This window comes from Leptopilina heterotoma, unplaced genomic scaffold (assembly GCF_015476425.1).
Source record: "Leptopilina heterotoma isolate Lh14 unplaced genomic scaffold, ASM1547642v1 Lhet_134, whole genome shotgun sequence".
In the NCBI taxonomy this organism is placed as follows: Eukaryota; Metazoa; Arthropoda; class Insecta; order Hymenoptera; family Figitidae; genus Leptopilina; species Leptopilina heterotoma.
The window spans coordinates 3097601-3115717 of NW_025110853.1; the positions used below are offsets into that span (position 1 = coordinate 3097601).

Sequence of the window (18117 nt, forward strand, 5' to 3'; positions counted from 1 at the left end):
GTATGATTTTATGAACACATTTGATGGATTGTATGTAAACTAGATAAAAACGTGCCAGATGCTCAGTTCTTTGAAAACTATTTTTAGCCACATCCTTAAACCTTTGAATTTTATTCTTTGATAACGTTTTATAGAGACTTGGCAACTCCTCTCAAGACGATCATAATATTTTCCATCAACATAAAAAGCGAACTAAACGAGAATTACAAAATCTTTTCGGATTGAAGTATAAAAACAGAACAAAAGATTATTTTTAATACAGGAAAAAATACATTTCTAAATAAATTCAAATTGAATGAAATTGAAATGAGAAAAGAAAAAGATATTACCTGCTGCTACTGTATTCCAAAACGCTGTGTGAGACTTTAACAAAGGAAGATTCGGTAGAGATTTTTTCCGAGCGAATTTCCGTACATATTGAAGAATTTGAAGTTGTGACAAGAAACGATTGAAATCTGGGACAACTTTGTAGTCGTGACATTCGATTGTAGGAAGAATGTTTTGGAGAATTTTGTTCATTTGCAACACTGTTGATTGAATCTGAATCTTGTGAATTGACATCATCGCTAGCTCCACTGTTTTGTTCTTGTAGATGAGAATTTTTCGTTGTTGTCGATTTATTATCCTCCGACTGAGAAGTTTCTTCATTGTCATATAAATCAGTGTAGAATTTACTCGTGGAACCGCTTATTTTTGAACTAAACATTTTTATTAAGTGTCCGTTTTATAAGCTCCGACGAATGGCTCCGGACACACGAACCATCCAGGATGATATGTCTCTCAACTGACCTCGCAGCATCCTAAGATCGACGTGTTAATAACTGTCAATTATCAGACTTTTTATCCATCACACCGCTAAATGAATACATTGATTAAAATTCTATATTTAAAGAATATTAATTTCAATTTTAATTACCAATCCGAATTTTCTTAAGTCAATAAAATAAAGTATATAAATATCAAATTCAGGGTTGCCACAAAAATTTAGTTTTGTTTTTCCCTGATTTCCAGAAAAAATTTTGACTTTTTCTCTGACACTAAAGAATATTCTGCGATTCACTCTAAAAATGTTCTATTACATTTATTTATGAATTTCCTTAATTGTAAAATTATTCAAAAACACCAATAACTTCATTTTTAAATAAATATTTAATATTATTTTTTCATGGGAACTAAGATTCTCAAAATTTCTAATTCAAACCTTTTGCAATTCAATTACTTACAAGAATATTGTTACTCTAAATTTTTCGAAATTATATTCGTCATTTTAATTCAGTTATCATTTTCTCGAATTTTTAACCAAAATATTTTTGACAAAGTTTTTTGAGAATTTTTAAATCCATTTGTTTACAATTCAGTTTCATATGAAATTTCAATTATTCGCAAATTCTTCAATTAAATATACAATAGAAAATAAAAACTTGAAATAATATTTGAAAAAATTTCGATTTAAGTTTATTGAAAAAAATGAGTTCCATATAGAATTTTTAACTGAAAGTATGAAAAAATTCAGATTTTCAAAGATTTTAATTTGAAACCTTTACAAAATTCAATTATTTCTAAAAATTGCAATTATTAGTAACTTCTCCAAAATTCAATTATTATCTAAAAATTTCACTGAAATTAAATTTTAAATCAATTTTTATTAGAAAATTCTACGAGAATTCAATTATTTATATACAAAAATAAATAATTTATTGAATAATTGAATCTTTCACAAAACTGAATTTTCATAAAGAATTTTATCAACAAATTTTTAAATAATTGAATTCTTTCGACGAATTTTAATAAAATTTTAAAGAATAATTACATTTTTCAAGGAATTTGATTAAAATTGTATTAAAAATAATTGAAATTCTGCAATGAGTATTATTATTTATGGAAATAATTGAATCATTGCGAAGAATTTTATAGAAAAGTTTGAAACAATTGATTTAAAAAAAAAAAATTTATGCAAATTCTATTTATAATAATTGAATTCCTGTGAAATTTTTATTATTTTAAAAAATAATTGATTATTCGTGTAGAACTTTGTCAAAATTGTTTTTAAATGATTGAATTCTTTTGAGAAATTTTATAAAAATAATAGATTATATAGAAATTATTGAATCAAGAAAATTTTTTGAAAATAATTGAAATTTCCCAATGAATTGTCTTCCTCCGAATGATTTTATTATTTATGAAAATAATTATATCCCTGGAAATAATTTGAAAATTTATAAAAATAATCGAATTAATGCAAAGAATTTAATGCCAAATTTTAAAATATTTGATTTTTTCGAAAAAATTTATGCCAATTCTATTTTAATAATTGAATTTCTGTGAAATTTTTATTATTTTGGAAAATAATTGAATGTTCGTGTAGAATATTATCAAATTTTTGTATAATAATTTAATTCTTTTAGGAAATTTTATTAAAATAGTAGAATATTGAATATCATTGAATTAAGAAAACTTTTTGAAAATAATTGAATTTCTGGAGAGAATTTCAATATTTATTAAAAGATAGTTGAATTCTTTCAAAGAATTGCGTTAAAATTTTGAAAATTAAAACTAATTTCAACAGAATTGAAATTAAAATTTTTCAAAAAAATACTTTATTAAATGATTTATAAGTAATAACTTTATGGCAGTTCTTCAATAGAATTAAGTTATTCAGAATTTTCTTATAAATTCTAAACATTTAATTTTTTCCAGTACTTTTAATAAAAATCTCTGACTTTTCCTTGATTTCCCTGACCTGTAGCAACCCTGAAATTATTTTAATTTTATTTGTAAATTTATTTTTAATCAATTACAAATTTACAAAAAATATACAACAAATTAAAAATAGTTAAGCAGATTAAATTTAAAGTTACAAGTAGATATTAAGTTCTAAGGAAATGTTACATTCTTGATAAAATGACAAATGATAATAAAATTGATTCAATGTGACCAAGTTGATAAATGATTATACAATTACCTTGTGCGCCGTTTTCACTAGAGCACCTGGACGACGAGAGATTAATATTCAATCTCGTTGACATAATTGACAGTAAGTTAAGTATTTCACATACAAATTATAAATTCAAACAAATGAGATGATTACAATCAAGTTCATTTGAATCCTCGTTGAAAGAAGTAAAAATTACTCATTGTTAGCTCATTGTAAGATAACAAGAGAAAACAATGAACGAATTTTGATAAAACACGTACATATAATAATGATTGTGAGATGGGCTCTGAATCTATTAATATAGAGAAAAATTTTACTCCTAAAAGTTTAAATATATCCGGCGCATTAGTAAAAAAATATTTCAGGATCACGAAACTCCCGCCTTGTCATTAATGGCTTTAAAAAAAAAACACTTTTCACTCAACGAACGCCCTTGAATGAATAAAATAACGTTTCACGACAAGTAGATTTTTGCCTCGTTATCTTCAATACACTCAAGTTGATTAAATTGATCTGTTGATTTCTCCGTCGATGCGACGTTACATCGCGTGTGGTTGAATCATAATATATACACGAGAGTATTCTTTTGCCCCTCCTATAATACACTTTACGAGTGTTTTATACTTTTTATTTTCCCCAATCTCCCAATGTGTGCAAGTTAACACAGAGAGAACTGACAGCTTTGACAGTTGACAGTTTAAAAACATAACCTAACTCTTGGTGCGTGCGCATGCGATCAAAGTGGGAAATGTATGAACTCGACTTTAAGTTGCAATACAAAATTTGATTGCTTTAAAAAAACTGGACAATATTGTAAACTCCCCTTAAGAAACTCGACATCTATTTTACATACCCAACCCTGTTATTTTCGGCTTCCAAAAAACGCGGTAATTGTCATTTATTCCGACTTCCGACATTGTTTATTGTAGTTAAAGGAATTAATTGAGTTTATTTTAGTTTGATTAGTAAATCAGATACAAAAAACAAAAATGCTTAAACTCGTGAAACGAATCCGGGGTCAAGATTTATCTCAAAATGTTAACGAGGAAGTGATTCTTATGGGTAAACTTGGAATGGTAAGTAGAACTGTTTTTGTTTACAGTCCTTGGTGAATTTCATTCACAAAAATTAATCCTTCAAATTATATTAATAAAAAAATCTACATAAACGTAATTATTAAAAACTCCAGAAATAATTTCAATTAAATTAATTAATTTGTTTGAATTTTATACTGAAGCGAAATAAAATTTTATCTATAACCTCTTTTGTCTGTTCATTTAAAATCTATTTTCAGTTAAGCCCGAATGGTAAATCCTTTGAACTTGTCACATTGGACGATGTCAAAGTTAATGTATCATTATCAGAACCATTTGATGGAAATTCTGATTGTTATTTAGAAGTTCATGGAACTGTACAGTCAAAGACAACAGTATTGTGTACCGCTTTCTTTGTCTTTCCGACTGAAGACAATTTAAATGTTGGTGAGTATAAGATTTGTTTACGAAATGAATTAAGAAATTTATTCCAAATTATTTACTATTATTATTTTTCTTCTTCTCTAATAGCGAATGAAAACTACAATGAAATGTTACTAGTTGGAAATTTACTTGGTGATAAAAAATGGTCAACAGGTGACGGTCCATCGTTTTAAATTTATAGAAAAAAATTATTTTCTTTTAAATGCCTCACGTGATTGTAATGTAAATCGATAAATTATTTTATAATAAAAAAAGTGTTAAAGTAAAAGTGTATTTTAAAAATTTTATTGTAAAAATTACTGTACAAATTGGGTTACTTTTTAAATACATATTTAAGAAATTCCGATTCCAATTTTACACGATGCATCCAGTGAAAAACATCGACAGGTGCAGGAAGTGACTGGACATTCAGAATGTTGTCTGCAAAGAATTAATTTTATTTTTTATATATTTCAAAAAACAATTTTTAAACTTTTTATAAATGTATTTTTAAGGGGAGGGTACACGGTTATTTTTTTATCTATATCAAGAAAATAATTTAAATATTCCACAAAATTATTTTTAAGGTAATTTTTGCTAGGAATTCAATGGTCAAAAAATAAAATTAATCAGAAAATATTTTGATTCTTTTTGAATTTTTATTTTTCTTAAAAATTGATAGATTTTGAAATCCATGCGTAATTTTGTAGAAAACATGTTTTTAAATCTACAAAAAAATTTGTCAAATAAATTAATTTTCATCCTACAAAAATTGAATAACAATATTGTTATTTTTTAGCATTTTCAGCCTAAAACAAAGATTTTCTTTCAAAAAAATACTTCAAAAATTATGAAAATTAATTTTTTATTTGGCAATTTTTTCGATGTATTCAAAAACATATTTTCTTCAAAATTACGCATGTATTTCAAAATCCGACACTTTTTAAGAAAAATAAAAATTCAAAAAGGATCAAAATATTTTCTGACCATTGAATTCCTGATAAAAATTATTTAAAAATAATTTTGTGGAATATTGAAATTATTTTCTTAATATAGTTAAAAATATCGGTGTATCCTCCCCTTAAAATATTTTCTTTTATATATATATTTATTTTTGAATACTTTTTAAATATTTTTTGAATATATTTTCTTTTATAGGGTCAGTTGGGGTAAACAGAAACAGACTTGCTAAGTTTTACCAATAACATAAGTTTTTTCTTTTAAATCGGAATACTTTCGGTTTTTTTGTGTATTGAGTTATTATTTCACTTCCGTGGAACAATTTTATGGCGAAGAAAAAAATATGGGTATCATTAAATCGCAATAATCAACTGTTTCTATTTACCCCTAAATTTTTCAACTTTGCAAAAATTTAGGGGTAAATAGAAACAGTTCATTATTTCTTAAAAAAATTTAAGAAAAAATCAATTTTAAGTATGGAAATGTTAAAAGACACAAATAATTACATAAAAAATTGTGTTATTTTTAAAATAATTCAAACTAATAAATAATAATGCATTACATAAGTTTAAAAATAAACCATGACAAAAATTGAAACACATTACACAAATAAAGGTTTGTTCTCTCTTTTTCTCTTTTATTCTCTCTCATTTTCATATATATAATGCTGAAAATAGTATTGTAGTATGATAGAAATAATTTTCTCATTTATATTATAAGAAATATTATTGAAATTTTTGCTGTTTCTATTTACCCCGAATTTTCAGTTTTTAGGGGTAAATAGAAATAGTCTCCTATTTTTTAATAAAGTTTGCAAATTGAAAAAATCAAAGTTGATTTTTGTTGTAGTATTAATAAGAGATAATTATAAATTTTAGTATGAATTTTTAGTTTATTTTTTTACAAATGCGAGTCAAAAAAGTGAAAGGGTATCTTCTTTGATTTTCAATCTTTTATGCAATAGAAAATATTTTTGTTTATACTGCTGCTAATTGACAAACGGAAAATGGGAAAATACTTAGAACTTGTTGGGGGTGATATAAGCTTCAAGATGTAAGGCCGTATTTATTTTTAAAATTCTTTATTTAACTGAAATAACTACTGTTTCGATTTACCCCTTGTTTCTATTTACCCCATCTGACCCTATTTCTTTTCCATATTTTTTTATATAATTTATATTTTTTTTAATGAAAAAAACTTACTCGAACCAGTGCGTTATATGATTGGCGTGACCGCCGTGTCTACATGTTTGACACCAGGTAAACCAATTATTGAATTCTGTCAATTTACTGTCCTCTTCATTTCTACTTGAATTGGTTGTCATTTGTAAACCGCTCACAGTTCCCATGTGCAATAAACAAATTGCACATCTTGGTAACGGTTTTCTGCAACCAGGGCATGCAGACATCTGTCAAAATGAAAAATTGGGTATATTATAGGTTTCACCTTCGTTAATTAATAAAAAAAGTAGCTATCGTCAAATTGAATTTAACGACTTAAAAAAATAGTTTTAGTCGATTCAATATGTACAAAAAAGTAACTTATTTTATTCAGGATTATTACAAAAGTTTGATAGATTATGCATTTCACAGACTTTTCCTTAATGTACATAAAGAAAATTAATATTTTTCTCTCATTTTTGTAAATAACATCAATTCTGAATTTTTTTAAAATTCAATTATTTTCCAAATTTTCAGTGAGAAATCCTCAAAAATACGATTGTACTTAAAAATAAATTTTAAAAGCAAAAAAATTAAATGAGATTCTTTAAAATATAGAATTTTGTTTCAATGAATTTTGACAAAAATTTCCAATTGTTTCAATTTTTAAAATTATTTTCGGGAATTCAATTACATGCGGGAAAATTGTAATTAAAAGTTTTCAAAAACCTAATTTTTTCAGATTTTCTAACTTAAATTATTAAAAACTTCAGTAATTTTGTCAAATAAATATTTAAATACTTCCTGTAATTTATTTTTCTACAGCTATTAATATTTCAAATAATTTCAGTGTAAAACCTGTTGAAATTTGATTATTTATAATAATTACAACTGTAATTATTCTTCCAAATTTAAATTATTTTTTCAGAAGTTTTAAATAAAATTATCCAAAACTTTTTAGAATGTTTAGATAAAGTTATTTTTTTAAAATAATATTTTAATTATTAAGTAAACTGCAACGGAATTTAAAATTTTCAAAGATTTCAGTTTAAAATCCTTTTGAAATTTAATTATTCAGGGAAATCAAGGAAAAAATAGGGAGTTTTATTAAAAGTACTGGAAAAAATGAAATTTTTTTAATTTATGTCTTTTTTGTTTGCTTCATAAATTGAAATTAGCACGAATTATAATACAAAACATTACATTTTCTCTATTTCAGACAATAATTTAATTATTGAAGAAATAATTATAAAATTATTATTCATAAATTATTTAATGAATAATATAACTAAAAAAATTTCAAAAATAATTGAATTTTATAAGAGTTACGATTAAAATTATCATAAATAAATGAATTTCAAAAGGTTTTAATTTTAAATTTTAGAAAATTTGAATTTTGAATGAATTTCATTAGAAATTTTAAAGAACTTAGTTTCTTGAAAAATTTTAACAATTCAAATTCTTTTGAAATAAGATGATTTTTTAAAATAATTATTTATTTAATTAAATTTTACAGAAGTTACAAAAAATTGCAATTTTCAGAAATAATTGAATTTCGATGATTTCAAATTAACGTCTTTGTAAATCTTAATTATTTTAAATACTTTTGATTAACAATTTAGTCAAACTAATTTTTTTGAATAGAGGTATTTGAATTAAAATTTTTTAAATATTATTTGAAGCTTTTATTTTCTTATAATATATTTAATTGAAGAATTTCCGAATAATCGAAATGTCCTAAAATTGAATTGTAAACAAATGGATTTAAAAATTCTCAAAAAATTTTGTCAAAAATATTTTGGTTAAAAATTTGAGAAAATAATAACTGAATTGAAATAATGAATATAATTTTGAAAAATTTAGAGTAACAATATTCTTGTAAGTAATTGAATTTCAAAAGGTTTGAATTTTAAATTTTTTGGAAAATCTTAATTCCTATGGAAACCGTTAATAAAGATTAAACATAATTAGCAGGCATTATAATGAATTAAAATAAACTTTAGAGTCAGGGAAAAATTCAAAATTTTGTCTGGAAATTAGAGAAAAGTCAGAGAAACCTGTTGCAGTAAAAAATTGTACATGAATCACATCAGCACATTTTTTATTCTAGTAGATGAAAGAAGGAATTATTTTCCAAAAAAAAAAAATGTTAAATAATACAAATTAACTTGTAAGTTCATTAATATATTGTTATTTCAATTAATTTTGATTTTATCAACAGTTAAAGCTATTATTGTTTAAAATTTAAATCGAGGGAAATTCGAATCGACTAATTTTTGAGTAGATTAGAATTATTTGAATTGATAAAGTTAAATTTAAAAATAAAATTTGTATATATTAATAAAATAAGGTAAACAGGTGATTCTTTAATTTATGATTATTTTAAAGAAAATAAATATAAATTTTTTATTTTAACTGTTAGTGGTTTAAATGTAGTGCAATTTAAAGAAAAAAATTAAGTATAGCTTTTAGTGGCACAAAATTAAAAAATCTATCCAAATAGTAGCAAATCATAAAAAAGTAAATAGTAAATATGTAGTAGGTTTTAGTAGAAAAAATTTATAAATTTACAATAAAAATTACTACACTTACTTTTAATTTATTCGAAGTGCTTCCTAGTCGACCAAAAGGACCTCTCGCGCGACTAAGACCCTGCATAAATGACGATATACTCTTTCCGCAAAAATTACAAGAAATATAAACTTGTTGCGGTGGTTTCTCATTCGTTGAGGCTCTCATTGCGATGTCAAAGTGCGCTCGTTGATTCCACATTTTCCATGCGTCGAGTAAACTTCTATAACTGTTTCCAAACAATTTAAAATTAAATAAAGAAATAATAATACTTAATTAATAATAATAAATAACAATAAAGAAAATAAATAAATTAAGAAAATTTCTTAACCAAATTAATTTGGAATTTAAATGAGAAAAAAAATTAAATTTTGATTAAAACGAGCTGGTAATTTTTAAAAGCAGACTTAAAATAGTAAAAAATACCTATAAATTCTAGATAAATTCTGTTATTCTAAAAAAAAACGGAAAATTGTACCTGGCAATCCAAACTTGAACTTGATTTTCCTGTAGCAATTTCGATGGTAAAGCTCGAATTGCTATGAGACTACAACTTTGTACATCGCCTGTCAATTCTAAATATCTGTTTAGTAATTGAATGCCTTCCAAACTGGCACCTAAATTAAGAATTAAATTAGAATGAATTAATTAAATATGTAATAGAATTTTATTTCCTTTTTGCTAATGTGATTATGGCAAAAAAAATATGTATAAAATCGAATAAGCAATTATTACTTTGCCTTTATAAATTAAATAAATGAATATATAATCAAATAAATAAATTTTTAAAAAATTAAACACAAAACTTAGTTTTAAGTTTCTCGAGGAAATTAATTTCTTATTTAAAACGCCTTTTGAAAGAATACTGACCTGTGATCAAAAAACCCGCCAAATTGCCCTCATCAGTCAATTTTTGTGTCAATTTTTTCAAGTAGTCGTAAAGTTTACTGTCCGACAAAAACATTAAAGCAAATGCCACTCGATCTTCCACAGCCATTCCATTTTCATTCTGAAAGAAAATTAAATATTTTACTTCGAATTCAATGAATTCTTCTAAATTCATATACAAAAGTGTTTTCATATAAAAAAATATTCTGTTTAATTAGAATTTTTGATTTTTGAAACAGCTTGATATTTATTTTGTATTTTTTTAAATTAGTTTTTATTTTTATGTTTTTTGCTTCTATTTTTCTATTTTCCTTTATTTTAATATTTTTAGTTTGATTGATTATAAGAAAAAATTTATTCTACTTACAAGTACATTTTCATAAGAATCATTGTCGGCAGTTAAAAATGCAAATGTCGCTCTCAAATAAGGATCAGACAATTGTGATCTTGATTTTAAGCATAGTTCTCGCCACATACTGTTGCGATCTTCGGAAAATCCCGATAATGCCATTGCGACAATATTTAAATTTAAATTCGTTGGCGAGGACATTTTTGATGCGCCACGATTTAAAATATCAATCGCCTGACGTAGACATAAATTAAAAACAGAAATAGCCGTTGCTCGTGGATAAGCACCTTCCTTCTCCAGTCTTTCAATAAATAAATTACTGTACGGCGCATTCGTGTCCTTTTCAAATCGCCAACCGCACAATTGTAACGCTTTATCACGTTCTGTCGATCTATTTTAAACAAAAATCAAAAGAATGTATAAAATTTTAAGCGATATTTTTTTTAAATTACGTAATTTTTTCTGAATTATTTAAAAAATGTATTTGTGATTAAAAAAAAATTAATTAATTTATGTAAAAAAATGTAAAATTTATTTATCTCACCTGTACATTTTTGCTGTGTGATTTGACCCAATGTCTGTCCATAATCGATGAACTGGCTCTGATCTTAGATATCCATTACTTGCATTTTGAACATCAAAATTTAAAACCATTCTGAGAATAAAAGGCGTTTGTTAATTAAATACTTTACTTTAAATATTTCTAACTCTTGAAATTAGTAAATAGTACCAAACACCTAATTTTATGTTTAAAATTTAAATTAAATTTAATTTAACATGAATAGATAAAATAAATAATAAAATAATAATAATATTACTTTTAAAAATACAACAGGGTTGCCACAAAAAGTAAAATTTGTTTTTCCCTGACTTTTCCCTGATTTCCAGAAAAAATTTTGACTTTTTCTCTGACACTAAAAAATATTCTGCGATTCACTCTAAAAATGATTAGATACTTAAAAAATGTTCTATTACATTTATTTATGAATTTCCCTAATTGTAAAATTATTCAAAAATACCAATAACTTCATTTTTAAATAAATATTTAATCATTATTTTTTCATGGGAACTAAGATTCTCAAAATTTTTAATTCAAATCTTCTTGAAATTCAATTACTTACAAGAATATTGTTACTCTAAATTTTTCAAAATTATATTCGTCATTTTAATTCAGTTATTATTTTCTCGAATTTTTAACCAAAATATTTTTGACAAAGTTTTTTGAGAATTTTTAAATCCATTTGTTTACAATTCAGTTTCATATGAAATTTCAATTATTCGCAAATTCTTCAATTAAATATACAATAGAAAATAAAAACTTGAAATAATATTTGAAAAAATTTCAATTAAGTTTATTGAAAAAAATGAGTTCCATAGAATTTTTTATTAAAAGTATGAAAAAATTCAGATTTTCAAAGATTTTAATTTGAAACCTTTATAAAATTCAAATATTTCTAAAAATTGCAATTATTAGTAACTTCTCCAAAATTCAATTATTATCTAAAACCTTCACAGAAATTAAATTTTAAATCAATTTTTATTAGAAAATTCTACGAGAATTCAATTATTTATACAAACTTAAATAATTTATTGAATAATTGAATCTTTTACAAAACTGAATTTTCATAAAGAATTTTATCAACAAATTTTTAAATAATTGAATTCTTTCGACGAATTTTAATAAAATTTTTAAGAATAAATACATTTTTCAAGGAATTTGATTAAACTTGTTTAATTCTTCAATTAAATACATATTATATCAAAAAATAAAAACTTCAAATACTTTCAAAATGAATTGAAATAAACTTTTTCAAAAAAATTAATTCTACAAAATTGTTAGTTAAAAGTATGAAAAATTCAGATTTTCAAAGATTTTAATTTGAAACCTTTTCAAAATTCAATTATTCCTAAAAAATCATGATATAGTGTTTTTATTTTTCAATTATTATCTAAAATAATTAACAAATAACAAAATTAACAAAAGTAAATTATTTATTGAATAATTGAATGTTTCTTGAAATTAAATTCTTATAAAGAATTTTATTAACAAATTTTTAAATAATTGAATTCTTTGGACGAATTTGTATAAAATTTTTAAGACTAATTACATTTTTCGAGAAATTCGATTAAAATTATATTAAAGCTAATTGAAATTCTGCAATGAGTTTCATAATTTATGAAAATAATTGAATCTCTGTAAAAAATTTTATAATTTATGAAAATCATTGAATTATTGCAAAGAAATTTATAAAAAAATTTGTAAATAATAAATTGAAGTCCTGTGAAATTTTTATTATTTATAAAAATAATTAAATGTTTGCGTAGAATTTTATTAAAAATTTTTTTAAATAATTGAATTCTTTTGAAAAATTTTATTGAAATAGTAGATATTGAATATCATTGAATTATTAAAAGTTTTTTTAAAATAATTGAAATTTTATTAAAATTGTTGAAAACATTTGAATTTTGAAGAAGAATTTTATTATTTATAAAAACAATTGATAATTTGACGAGAATTTTTTTAAATTGTTGAACATAATTGAATTTCTGCGAAGAATTTTATTACTTTTGAAAATAATTTCTAACTTTCCAAAATTCAATTCTTTTCAGTGTTTTTAACTAAAAATTCTTCTATAAATCCATTACTTTTAATAATTAATTAAATATATTATTAAAAAATTTCAGAAAAATTTGAATTATTAAAATTTTTCAAAAATCTATGTTTTTTAAAATTTGTAATTAAATTCATTTAAAATTGAAATTTTATAAAATTTCAAATTAAAACGTTTTGAAGTTCATCTATTTATGAAAATTGTAAACGCAACTCTTTTAAAATTTAATTAATTTTGAAATATTTAAGTAATATTATTCATTAAATAATTAATAAGTAATAATTATATGATAGTTCTGCAAGAATGAAGTTATTTAAAAAGAAATTATTGTCAGAAATATAAAATATTGGTTGTTTTGTATTAGAATTTGTGGTAATTTCATAGTTTAAGAGGCAAACAAAAAAGACACTAAAATTCAAAATTTTCTCATGAATTCTAAAAATTTAATTTTTTCCAGTAATTTTAATAAAAATCCCTGACTTTTTCCTGATATGTAGCAATCCTGTACGATGTAATTTAGAATATGTATTTTGATGTTGCAATTTTATTTTTGCTTAATTACCTAACTCCTGGATGTTTATTATCCGGACTGGGAATGGTTGCATCTTCAACTAACGATTGACTCAAATACAACCACTGCCAAAGATTTTTCAAAGTTTCATTTTCCGCCAATTCTCCGTTTTGTGATAATTCTGGCTGCAATTAAAAAATTTAACACTTAAAATACAAATCAAATATTAAAATAATTTTGTCTCTAAACAAAAATTCGAGGCAATAACAATGCATGAAACCTATATTAATAGTTTAGAACTAATTAAATTATACTGTTAGAAACTATTTTAAGAAATCAAGAAAAAAAATTAATTTAAGTTATAAAATTTAATTTCTAAACAAATAAAATATTTCAAGTTTATTCAAGTTGCAAAAATCTTCTTCTTTTAATATTTAATTAAATGAAAAGTAAAATGAAAATTGAAATTTTAAATATTTGTCTAAATAAAGTTTAGATATTTTATAAAATTTGTCATAGAAAAATTATATTAAAAATAAAAATTGAATTTTTTGTTCTTGAAAATTTTAAGAGATTTTTTGTTTAAGATTTTGAGAAGATAATTATTTACAATTAAACCATATTCGTTCATTGCACGAGTTTTGGTTAAAATGGAGATATCGTCAATGGCTTTATAAATATTATCACCACTGCAAATATATTTGAAAGCCTTCGTGGCGTGATTCCAAACGAGGTGTGAACGTGTCGACCAATTTAATGTAATCCTCTCACAAACTGTGTAGTCAGTCAAACCTGTTAATTCAAAAGAAATAATTTAAATATTTAATTAATTAATCAATCAGGGCACCTTCCTCTATTTTTTCAAAAAATTCCGACCCAAAATATTCTATTCTTTCTAAATGAGAAGTAATTTACGAAACCACTTTTTCTCCCACCTGCCCTTAAGATTTGAATTTTTGTTCCTGAATATTTAAAAAGATCTAAGTGTCAGATTTTTCCTGTTCAAAATTATGAGAAGATACATAAGTAGAAGTAAATTTGAAATTATTAAAGAAACGCTCTTACCTTGTTGTGAAATACCTAAGAGTCTATTAGTGTGTTTTGGATGCCAGGAAAAACTTGTTGGATTCGTCCAGGGTGGAACGACAGTTCTTTCCAAGACACCTGGTTCCGTATCGTCTCCTGGTCCACATTGTTGAATATCATGAAGATATAATGAACCTGAATCTTTTTGCAGAGAACCTAACAGATTATTTCTTGTCGGGCACCACAAAACTTTTGTTACTTGTCTATTTTGAGGTAACGTGAGAACTGGTTTTTCAAAATAACGTGTGTCCCATATTGTAATTTGATTATCGACATGCGACAATAAATGACAGTCGTTGTGTGGATTTACCGCCAAACTGTAAACAGCCTTTGTTGGTGTTGTATTGACTATTTTCACGGGATCTGCAAAATCAAATAAAAAAAAATTGAAAGTTCAATTTGCTAGCAGGCTTCGCACTCAATAATTAATTTAAAAAACAGTATCTTCAAGACTGAAAAAACTATTAAAATGTAGCTATCGAAAAATTTAATTTGACGACTAAAAAACTCGTTTTAGTTGATTGGCAAAATTTTAATTCAGTAATTCCCTGACTTTTTCCCAATTTCCATAAAAACTATTGATTTTCTTTCTTATCCTGGGAATAAATCCAATTCTAAATTTTTCCAAAATTCAATTATTTTCCAAATTTTTAGTTAGAATTCTTCAAAAATACGATTATATTTCAAAATAAATTAAAAAAAAAATAAATAAAATTAATTAAAATATAAAAATTATTTTAGTTAAATTTAAAAAAATCTACAATTAATTGGAAATTTGAAACTATAATATATTTTCACAAAAATTTAACTATCTTCAAAAATTTCAAATTACAAGTCTTCAAAAGACTAATTTTTCTCAAAAATTTCTAATTTAAATTATTCAAAATATGAATACCTTTTCTTTAAAATAAATATTTAAATACTTTTCCACAGTAATTAATATTTTTTAAATAATTTAAATGTAAAATCTTTTTGAAATTTCACTGTTTCTAAACATTACAAGTGTAATTATTCCAAAATTCAATCATTTATTTTTAGAAGTTTGAAATAGCATTATTCAAAACTTTAAAAACTTTTTTTGCAAAATAATTAATAATTAATTTTTTATAATAAATATTTAAATATTATTACAGTTTTATAACAATAAAAAATTTCAAAGACGGACAAATTAAAAATCTTTTAAAATTTAATAATTTCTAAAAAGTCATACTATGACGCTTCTAATATTCAATTATCTAAAATTCATTTTCAAATCAATTTTTGTTAGAAAGTTCTACTAAAATTCAATTATTTATATACAAAAATAAATAATTGATTATTTCTTAAAGAGTAATTTATCAAAAATGCAAAAAATAATTGAATTTTCAAAGAATTTTAATAAAATTTTCAAGAATAATTGCATTCTTCGAGGAATTTCTTTAAAATTTTATTAAAAATAATTGAAATTCTGCGAAGAATTGTAATATTTATGAGTGTAATTGAATTCTTCCAACGAATTTTATTTACATTTTTATACATAGCATGAATTCTTGGAAAAAATTTTATTATTTGCGAAAATAATTCAATTCTTGCAATGAAGTTTATTAAATTTTTTTATATAATTGAATTCTTTTGAAGAAGTTTTTGAAAAAAAAAATTTTTAATAATTAATTTCTTTCAAAAAATTGTATGGAAATTATATTTTAAATAATTGAATTTCTGTAAAAGTTTTATTATTAATGAAACTAATAATTAAATTCTTTTGTGAAATTTTATAAAAATAGTAGATATTGAAAATAATTGAGTTTCAGCCAAGAACTGCATTAGAAAATAATTGAATTCTTGCGAAAAATTTTCTTAAAATTTTTGAAAATATTTCAATTGTTTCAAAGAATTTTATTAAAATTTTTTGAATTGTTTTTAAGAATTTTATTAATTTTTTTGAGAATAATTTTCTAATTTCAATTATTAACAGATTGAAAGTAGTGTAAATTCTAAAAAAAAGAAGAAAATAACTTTTAGTGTCACAATTTTCTATAAAAAGTTTCCAAATAGTGGCAAATAGTAAAAAAGTAGTAAATCGTAGGTTTTAATAGATGAGTGCAAAGCCTGTAATAGAAATAAAAAATGAAAATTATTATTTACACAAGTAATTTCAGGGAAAAAGTTGAATTTTTAGAAAACTGCTCTTTTTGCATAATTTTTATAAAGTACGTGTCATTTATAAAATTTATAGAATATTTATAAAAATTTACAAAAAATTATTTATTTATAATAAAATTCTCGCTAACTGCGAAAAGTTAATTAATTTTTTTTTAACGATAAAAAATAGGAATTTTGAAAAGTTTCCTCACCTCTAAAATCGATAATTTTCAACTGTTTATTATTAACACCGACAACGAGACATTTCGGCTCGTTGTTGAACCACGAGAGAGAATGTGTTGTTTCCGAAACACCAGCTTCTGCAACTGGTCGAATTGAATCTGATTGACTCGTTCCATAATGATGTGCTCTGTCCGAACTCGGCGGACTTCTTTGAACATCCCAGAGAAGAACTGAATGATCAGTACGATATTTATCTAATCCAGAAACAATAAGATTCGGATCGACAGGATTCCAAGCAACAGCATTGCATTGTCTCGCATGTTTTGGTGCTAAAAAAATTCATAAATATTTGTAATCTAATAATTTTTCTCTTACTCAATGAAAATAAACAAAAAATATTTCTTTTTCATTTTAAATGTACCAAATTCCTTTCCTACAATGCCCAAGGAATCAAATGCAGTTGGACCAAAAGTTGTGAGTACAATTTTTCCATTCGCTTGTCCAACGGCAAGTAAAATATCCGGTTCAGGTTGAGGATAAATATCAATACACTTGACGTAATGATGATTGGTATTCGTGGCAAGTAAATATGCAGTTGTTGTATCGGAAACTTTAATGCATGACGGTCTGACAGTTTCTTTAATTTGTGATATTTCGTATAAAAATATCTCTGTACCCCAAGTAATATATTTATTTGAATGGATCGGAGACCATTGCACCTCTAATTTAATACTACTCATTTTTTCTTTATCGTTTATCACTAAATTCAGATTTTATCTTTAAAAAGAAAATATAGATATTCTTCACAGAAACGCGTTTTTTAAGAACGTCTTTTCCATCAAGGAAAGAAATTTCTAAAAATACAATTAATTGGAGTTGTTAAAAATACAGAAAAATTAAACATAAGTATTCTCTTTTAGAGATAGAGAAATCTTTCATTGATCATCATCACTTAAAAATTAGAAAAAAACACAATATTTTCACTCCTGTATTTGTAATAGAAAAAAAACTCTTTTTCAATATCTAACGATTCCATAGGCCACATTTTAAAATAATTATTCAAGTAAATCCTATAATATGTTCATTAACAACTCGTGTAAAATAAAATTTAGAATTTTTTTATTGTTTTGTTTTTGCGTTGTTGAAGGATTTAAAAGGCAAATGTCAACATAACCTTAAAATAACCAGGGCAGCAGGGTCGTGAACTTGAAACAATCCCCGTGTAATTTACGTAAAAATTCGTAAGTTTACGTAAAACTACGGCGCATGCGCTTCTAAGTTTCC

The 18117-nt window shown here is 23.6% G+C and overlaps 3 protein-coding genes across 5 annotated transcripts in view; 1 reads left to right on the top strand and 2 right to left on the bottom strand.

The window, feature by feature from the left end:
• LOC122497596 (FYVE, RhoGEF and PH domain-containing protein 4-like) overlaps positions 1-3634 on the bottom strand; it is a 10979-nt gene extending 7345 nt beyond the window's left edge. The window contains exons 1-2 of one of the 3 annotated variants that reach the window (XM_043604822.1): positions 2963-3634; positions 330-800 (exon numbers count right to left, since the gene is read on the bottom strand). In XM_043604822.1, the coding sequence (XP_043460757.1) occupies positions 330-706 (377 nt within the window). In that variant the 5' untranslated portion in view covers positions 707-800; positions 2963-3634. Of the gene's footprint in view, positions 1-329; positions 856-2962 lie in introns of all 3 variants that reach the window. The other 2 variants (XM_043604820.1, XM_043604819.1) reach the window with 2 other exon arrangements.
• A 141-nt stretch (positions 3635-3775) lies between these two features.
• On the top strand, positions 3776-4681 carry LOC122497597. Its single transcript, XM_043604823.1, has 3 exons — positions 3776-4011; positions 4230-4416; positions 4501-4681. Exons 1-3 carry the CDS (start codon positions 3925-3927, stop codon positions 4584-4586), a joined length of 360 nt encoding a protein of 119 aa, XP_043460758.1. The 5' UTR covers positions 3776-3924; the 3' UTR covers positions 4587-4681.
• A 1-nt stretch (position 4682) lies between these two features.
• Positions 4683-18007, bottom strand: LOC122497595 (GATOR complex protein MIOS-B). Its single transcript, XM_043604818.1, has 12 exons — positions 17255-18007; positions 16863-17162; positions 14509-14892; positions 14054-14235; positions 13495-13628; positions 10865-10975; positions 10339-10711; positions 9954-10092; positions 9562-9700; positions 9105-9312; positions 6555-6760; positions 4683-4833 (listed from the first exon to the last, which is right to left on the bottom strand). The coding sequence occupies exons 1-12, from the start codon at positions 17571-17573 to the stop codon at positions 4746-4748; spliced, it is 2583 nt and encodes an 860-aa protein (XP_043460753.1). The 5' UTR covers positions 17574-18007; the 3' UTR covers positions 4683-4745.
• Positions 18008-18117: the final 110 nt, after the last annotated feature.

Excerpts from the sequence above, each read along its gene's own strand:
- LOC122497595 (XM_043604818.1), bottom strand. The coding sequence starts at position 17,573 with ATGAGTAGTATTAAATTAGAGGTGCAATGGTCTCCGATCCATTCAAAT. Across the intron at positions 13,629-14,053 it reads TGAACGAATATGGTTTAATT|CCAGAATTATCACAAAACGG; the intron begins GTAAATAATTAT and ends TTTTAATTGCAG. Across the intron at positions 6,761-9,104 it reads GCACTTCGAATAAATTAAAA|ATGTCTGCATGCCCTGGTTG; the intron begins GTAAGTGTAGTA and ends TCATTTTGACAG.
- LOC122497597 (XM_043604823.1), top strand. The coding sequence starts at position 3,925 with ATGCTTAAACTCGTGAAACGAATCCGGGGTCAAGATTTATCTCAAAAT. Across the intron at positions 4,012-4,229 it reads TTATGGGTAAACTTGGAATG|TTAAGCCCGAATGGTAAATC; the intron begins GTAAGTAGAACT and ends ATCTATTTTCAG. Across the intron at positions 4,417-4,500 it reads TGAAGACAATTTAAATGTTG|CGAATGAAAACTACAATGAA; the intron begins GTGAGTATAAGA and ends CTTCTCTAATAG.